The sequence below is a fragment of the Clupea harengus genome, chromosome 9 (assembly GCF_900700415.2).
Source record: "Clupea harengus chromosome 9, Ch_v2.0.2, whole genome shotgun sequence".
NCBI lineage: Eukaryota > Metazoa > Chordata > Actinopteri > Clupeiformes > Clupeidae > Clupea > Clupea harengus.
Genome location: NC_045160.1, coordinates 29,482,141 through 29,489,640, shown reverse-complemented (window position 1 = coordinate 29,489,640; position 7,500 = coordinate 29,482,141). Strand labels below are relative to the sequence as shown.

At 45.0% G+C, this 7,500-nt stretch overlaps 2 protein-coding genes across 2 annotated transcripts in view; both read right to left on the bottom strand.

Moving 5' to 3' along the window:
• farsb (phenylalanyl-tRNA synthetase subunit beta) overlaps window positions 1–3,298 on the bottom strand; it is a 17,694-nt gene extending 14,396 nt beyond the window's left edge. Inside the window, exons 1-4 of the mRNA XM_031574076.2 lie at window positions 3,147–3,298; window positions 2,385–2,440; window positions 1,791–1,945; window positions 1,254–1,326 (exon numbers count right to left, since the gene is read on the bottom strand). Coding sequence (XP_031429936.1) covers window positions 1,254–1,326; window positions 1,791–1,945; window positions 2,385–2,440; window positions 3,147–3,204 — 342 coding nt within the window. The 5' untranslated portion in view covers window positions 3,205–3,298. The remainder of the gene's footprint in view (window positions 1–1,253; window positions 1,327–1,790; window positions 1,946–2,384; window positions 2,441–3,146) is intronic.
• A 2,956-nt stretch (window positions 3,299–6,254) lies between these two features.
• LOC116221774 (protein NLRC3-like) overlaps window positions 6,255–7,500 on the bottom strand; it is a 22,050-nt gene continuing 20,804 nt past the window's right edge. The window contains exon 4 of the mRNA XM_031572945.2: window positions 6,255–6,459. Coding sequence (XP_031428805.2) covers window positions 6,255–6,459 — 205 coding nt within the window. The remainder of the gene's footprint in view (window positions 6,460–7,500) is intronic.

Below are 7,500 nucleotides of genomic sequence, written 5' to 3'. Positions count from 1 at the left end.
ACCACATACATTATTACACACACACACACACACATTATTACACATACACACCACATACATTATTACACAGTCACACAAACATTATTAAACACACATATTATTACACACACAAACATTATTAAACACACATACATTATTACACACATACATTATTACACACACACACACATTATTACACACACACACCACACACACACACATTATTACACACACACACACACACACACACATTATTACACACACACACACACACACACATTATTACACACACACATTATTACACTTACACACATACACATTATTACACTTACACACATACACATTATTACACATTCACACACACATTATTAAACACACACCACACACATTATTAAACACACACACACATTATTAAACACACACCACACACATATTATTAAACATTCACACACACACACATTATTATTACACACATACACTGTTAAAAAGCCATTGTAATTATTTGTTAAGTTGCCCAGACAGAGCATGTTTCAGTAAATGACCATATTTGGTAATTGCGTTGGTCATGTGACTCCACTCCACACGGTATAGTGTTTAGCTTCACGGCATATTTAGATGGAGTGGCAGTTAACTTTGGGCATATTTTCGCCTAGTTAAACGTTGCACTTGAACATTGAAATTGTGTGCGTCCATGTATAGGTAAGTTTGACTTTGTACCTTGTCATTATGTGTGTGTTATAGTTTAGTTATAGCTTGTTTATAATTGTTACGAGGAATGTAATTTAATTAAGCTAGCATGATGGCACTGTAAGTGAACTAGCTTAGCATAAGCTGCTAATATACAAGTACTAGTTTTGAAGTTTACCTATGCTAACTTTTGAGCGATCTTTCATTTAGTGTGCATGCCATTGTTGATTTAGATTAAGCTAGTAGCATGTCATTACTTATCAAGTTGAATTCTTACTGTTAGTTCCCTGTATAATTTATTATTTCAATGTTACTACAGGGTTGTGGATTAATGTATATTTATGTTTGTACTTTACTTTCAGAACCACACACACACACACGATCACACACACATACAAACATACACCCACCTACAATTCATTCCATTTACTTGTGTGAAAGCAATACAAAGTGCAAATAATCAAACTGGATATCCAAGTCTCCATTCTTTCCCATTCTAACCGGATGCCCCTCAGTGATTACACCTTTCCCAAACCCCCTCTATAACACACACTATTATTACACACACACACACACACACACCTCACCTCTTTAGTTATGATGAGCTTCTGAGCTTCCCCACCAGAGGCTTTGACACACCTGTATCGAGGGGCCTCAATCCTGCACGCGTACACACACACACACACCAGAAGAGACTGTTAACATGGGTGCTCAAACATAAGTAGATTCTCGACATTTCAACTTCACCAGACATGCAAGGGACACATCAAGATACTCCCTCTCTGTTTTCCGCACGCACGCACGCACGCACGCACACACACACACGCGCACGCGCACACACACACAGGTCTCACCTCTGCTTGAAGACCTGCAGGCCTCGCACCAGTCCCTCGAGGCAGAGCAGACACACACACACACACACACACACACACACACACACACAGGCACACACACGGGTCTCACCTCTGCTTGAAGACCTGCAGGCCCCGCACCAGTCCCTCCAGGCAGAGCAGACACACACACACACACACACACACACGCACACACACACACTCACACACGCACACACACACACACACACACACACACACACACACACACACACACACACACACACGTCTCACCTCTGCTTGAAGACCTGCAGGCCTCGCACCAGTCCCTCCAGGCAGAGCAGGTCGTATCGGTTGGCGGGGACATCGATCTTGTAGAGCACCACATCCGAGGCTGCGGACGCACGCTCATCCCCCTGCTCCCGACTGATCATGTCCCGCTCCGACGTCTGACAACAACCATCACCACGACAACAGCCATCATCAATACAACACCGTCACCACGACAACAGTTACTCCACAGCAGCAACCATCACCACGACAACAGTTACTCCACAACAACCATCACCACGACAACAGTTACTCCACAGCAGCCATCATCAATACAACAACCATCACCACCATAACAGTTACTCCACAACAACCATCACCATGATAACAGTTAGCCTTCTCCATAACAGCCATCACTGTACCCCTAATTAACACACCATTACAGAACCCATAAACAATACTCTTGACTGTACCCCTAACTCTCACACCATTACAGCACCCAGAAATAACTCATCAACACTCATCACAAACAGACCTAATGATGGCACAAAGGTAACGGTCAAAACTTCAACACAGTCAACAAAAACACTTTAAAGTCTGTCCCACAATCCTACTTACGATCTCATCCAACTCCAGTCCAAACTCAAAACACAGCTCGTCAAACTCCTCATCACCTGCAATACACACAGACCGAATGATTAGCAAACATGAATGTAACGGAGTATGCACTAATGAATAATTAATCAGGCATGGTCATTCATAGGCTCATCTTTAAGTGTTCCTGTTTATCCTAATGTTAGCGTATGATAAACAAATGTAATAGGTTCATAAAGAACCCCCTGACAAATCTGAAGAATTCTTAATCGATCACTTGACGGACGCTTTGTGATTACGTCACGCAGACAGGTGTCAGAAGAAGCAAAAATTCGTCCCAACATATTTGATGTGTTCGGATTATTTTCATCGTGACTTCAACGCATCTTCGTACTATCATTTACTAATCTGAATCCAGCTCAACGGAAGCAGCGCCCTACAGATGATGCAATCGACGTGAGCGCATAAACTACACATCTCTGAGCGTCAGGCGCTTCACTGCCGAGGCTACACCGCTGTCTCGAAAACTGCCCCGCTTCCAAGACCACTAGAAATGTCTGTACAAAACCCCGAGGGGAAGTGCAATTTATGTTCATGAATAAAAAAAAAAACTGGCTTTGCGTGTCGGCAATTGACACGCCACCTTAAACTCGTGCTAGCGTGCTTGCTATTCACTGACCATGTTGCGTTCGCGTTGTCCCTTAAAAGTCGTTACTAACGTTACACTTAAAACGTCAAATATAGATGTCTACTTTAGTGAGCATATCAGCACCAAAGTTGTCTTACTGTATGTTCTCCCCAAAGCCTGGAATAGAAGGTCCCGTTTCACGCCAACAGTCGGCATGATGTCCACCTCAACTCGACTAATCCGCTAGGCGCAGGACTCCGTATGGGGAAGGACCCTGGCTAGCCGGTTGTAGCTGTCCACAGAGAACGCCTGATTATTTTAGCTGTAGCAGCATTTGGCATTAATCGTTTGCGCTCTAATTTTATCTCCACTTTTCATTATTTTTCAAGATTTTCAGTAGATTATGCTAAATCGTTCTATTAATGTGAATGTTCAGATTTTGAACAAATGGTTGTGGTTATCAACATAATTTAAGACCAGCCAGTGTGGAAAGTTTTTCAGAACCTTTCCTCAGGACTGATGAATTAGTCAAATATGTTGTACATGTAGGCCTGCCAACATATCAACACCTAATTCTTTATGTCTAAATTATGAAGTGCTGTTTTCCTTTTGTTTGAAAATAATTAATGGAAATGGTAAAATTAGGGTTTTGGTAAATAATAGACAAATCCAATCTGACAAATCTAGATCAAGGACACCACACCTGATCATTAGCAGCTACCTTTTCGAGTGGCTGGACTAAAGTAACACTATGCAACAATTTGCCACTTTTTGAGGTATGGTTTTATAGGCAACTAGTTTTGGTACCATCCTCAAATTCATTTTGATAGCATATGGTCATGTGAAGGACAGATAAACACCTGTGTCTTCCCCACTAGCCATCCAGGATATGCCCTATGTAGTTTTGTGTACCGGGCTGGAGCACCCTGCAAAAATGGAAGAAAAGCTTTCACACTCATGACATTGCCAGCTATACTGCCAAAAGACACCAGTTAGTGTGTTGGCAAGCTTCTATCAGTGTCCGCTGGGCTGTTGGTGGTGTTTGCAAGGTTTTGCATGCCTTTAGTGTATGTGTGAGTGTGTGAGTGTGTGTGTGTGTGTGTGGTTTTGCATGCCTTTTAGGTAGTTAGCTTACTAGTTTTGGAACAGAACTCCTTACTGCTGCTTTAAGAGCAAATGCCCCACTACTCTGGCATCTAAACAATAGAGTGTTCTAGAATGTTCTCCTGCTAGAATCAAGTAGAATCACTATCTGAGGTTTCTCTCTTTTCTGTACCTACCCACCCCCACCCCCCACCCCAACCCCCCAGCCAAAAAGGAACAAGTAGCCACACGACACATGAGGAACATTTATACGACACACAACACATTTACACAGAAAGTATTTTCATATTGTGGTGCTTTAAAGTTTTTGAACCCTTTCGAATGTTCTATATTTCTGCACAAACATGACCTAAAATATCACATAACCTGACCTAAAATATTTCCACCAGTCCTAAAAGTACATAAAGAGAAACCAGTTAAACAAATCAGACAAAATGATTGTACTTATTGGATCCAATATCACGTATCTGTGAGTGGCCTCTATACCGTATGTGCGCTAAAGTAACCCCAAATAGTTTTGATAGCAACCTCTGGAAGAGGGCCTTGCTGGTTGTGGCCATAGAACTCCAGTGGAGATGGTCGTAGACTTACATTTACATTTACATTTAGTCATTTAGCAGACGCTTTTGTCCAAAGCGACGTACAAGGGAGAGAACAGTCAAGCTAAGAGCAATAAAAAAGCATGGTGTAACAATAAATACTACTTTACATGAGAATTAGAAAAACAACGACCTAGAAAAAAAGGAAAAAGAAGTGCAGGAATGTAACTGCTGAAGTGCAAGTTAAGCGCTAGTCAGGTGCCAGTTAGGAGGGGAGGTGCTCTCTGAAGAGTTGGGTCTTCAAAAGCTTCTTGAAGGTAGAGAGGGACGCCCCTGTTCTGGTAGTACTAGGCAGTTCGTTCCACCAACGTGGAACTACAAATGAAAATAGTCTGGATTGCCGTGCTTGCACGGACGGCAGTGCCAAACGACGCTCACTAGACGAGCGCAGGAACCCAGCCTCACCCACCCCCATCACCCTGAGTGACTCCCCAGTCGACACTGCAGAGTCCCTCCGCTTCCTGGGCACCATCATCCCCCAGGACCTCATGTGGGAGCGGAACATCAGCTCCCTCACCAAAAGAGCTCAACAGAGGATGTACTTCCTGCGGCAGCTGAAGAAGACAATGATGATGCACTTCTACACCTGCATCATCGAGTCCATCCTCACCTCCTGCATCACCATCTGGTACGCTGCTGCCACTGCAAATGACAAAGGCAGACTGCAGCGTATCATCCGTTCTGCCAAGAAGGTGATTGGCTGCAATCTGCCATCTCTACAGGACCTGGTCGCCTCTAGGACCCTGAGGCGGGCTGGTAAGATTGTGGCCGATCCCTCACACCCGGGTCACAAACTCTTCGAGGTCCTTCCCTCCGGCAGGAGGCTGCGGTCCATCAGGAGCAAAACCTCACACCACAAAACAAGCTTCTTCCCGGCTGCCGTTGGCCTTATTAACAAGGCCCGGGACCCCCACCTGACGTGGACACTTATCCCGCCCCCACGCCTCAAGTCTGTTACATTGCACATTGCATATTCACATTGCACTCCTGTCTTGCATTTTGCATTTTACTGTTTACTTTACCTCTTTATATATATTTTTTATATATTTTGATTTATTTATATTGTGTTTTTTCTTCTTATGTGTAGTACTTTTTCTTATGTGTAGTACTTATTGTGTTTTTATGTTTTATGTTCACTGTATGCACCTATACACCAGAACAAATTCCAGGTAGGGGTAAACCTACTTGGCAATAAATACTATTCTGATTCTGATTCTGATTCTGATGATAATTACCTTCTGCCTATGTTTTCCATTTCATATTCCATAATCATGTTTGCCACTGCAGTAGCATCTTGCCTCGAAGAACACACTTCGTTAGGAGAGAGTTGTTTTTAGATATAATAATAGGTTGCTTGGCTGTTTGAGGTAAGGTCACCTCACAGATGACACTTTGATGAAGTCCCACGGGTGACCTGCTTCCAGAGAAGTGCATTGCCGTGACCACACTATCCAGGGGAAAGTTTACCGTGCGCCCTGCGCGACACGAATGACATTTGCCTGGACTGTCGTTGCCAAAATGAAGCTAGCTTGGCTGACCTCCACGCTGGACATAGCAGAACAGTCACTGAACGGAGCGCGAGACAAACGACAGCCCACCACCACAGCCTGCTTGTGCGCGGCAACGCGTAGCCTCGTGGGACAGGACACCCCGGACACCGGCGCCCGCCTCGGAGATGGTCTCGATCAAGTTCGCGCCGTTAAATATCCCTCTCAACCGGCGTTTGCAGATGGCCGCCGTGGTCCAGTGGGTCTTCTCGTTCATCTTCCTGGGTAGATCCACCGAATCTCTCGGCAGAGGAGGCTCACCTAATCTACTCTCTCTCTCCCTCTCTCTCTCTCTCTCTCCCTCTCTCTCTCTCTCTTTCTTTCTCTCTCTGCATGTTTGCTGTGCCGAGTCTGGGAGTTAGAAGCGCGCGTGAGAAAGTGCGGTAGGCTTCTTTCCCGGGTTGAGTAGCGCGCTCCAAACACTCTTCAAGCAGCCTATTTATAGTGGGGTGCCACAGTATCTTAGTGTTAAGAGGGAAGGGTTCTTTAAAACTTTGCAGGGGGGTGACTGTTTGTTGTCATTACACCCTGTGTGACCTCAGCAGAGATTGGGGGTCCCCTCCTTCACAACCACAAGGGTCAGGGTTCAACCGCATCTACTAAGTCATTAAGTCTCAACTCTTCAGCTAGAACCTGCAGTTCTAATGACAGTCTGGTAACAGTGTGTCTCATGATGTGTGTGTGTGTGTGTGTGTGTGTGTGTGTGTGTGTGTGTGTGAGGTGTGTGTGTCTCATCTCTTCAGCTAGAACCTGCAGTTCTAATGACAGTCTGGTAACAGTGTGTCTCATGATGTGTGTGTGTGTGTGTGTGTGTGTGTGTGTGGTGTCTCATCTCTTCAGCTAGAGCCTGCAGTTCTAATGGCAGTCTGGTAACAGTGTGTCTCATGATGTGTGTGTGTGTGTGTGTGTGTGAGGTGTGTGTGTCTCATCTCTTCAGCTAGAACCTGCAGTTCTAATGACAGTCTGGTACCAGTGTCCTGCCCAGTGCTGATGATGGTGCCACTGCAATCACGTACCTTCACCTCTCTTTCCTTCCCTCCTTCTCTCTCTTTCCTTCCCTCTTTCACATCTCTTTCCTTCCCTCTTTCACATCTCCCTCCTTTTCTCTCTCCCTCCCTCTCTCTCCCTCCCTCCTCCTCTCTCTCCCTCCCTCTCTCTCCCTCCCTCCTCCTCTCTCTCCCTCCTCTCTCCCTCCTCCCTCTCTCTCCCTCCTCCTCTCCCTCCTCTCTCTCCTCCTCCTCTCTCTCTCTCCTCCTCTCTCT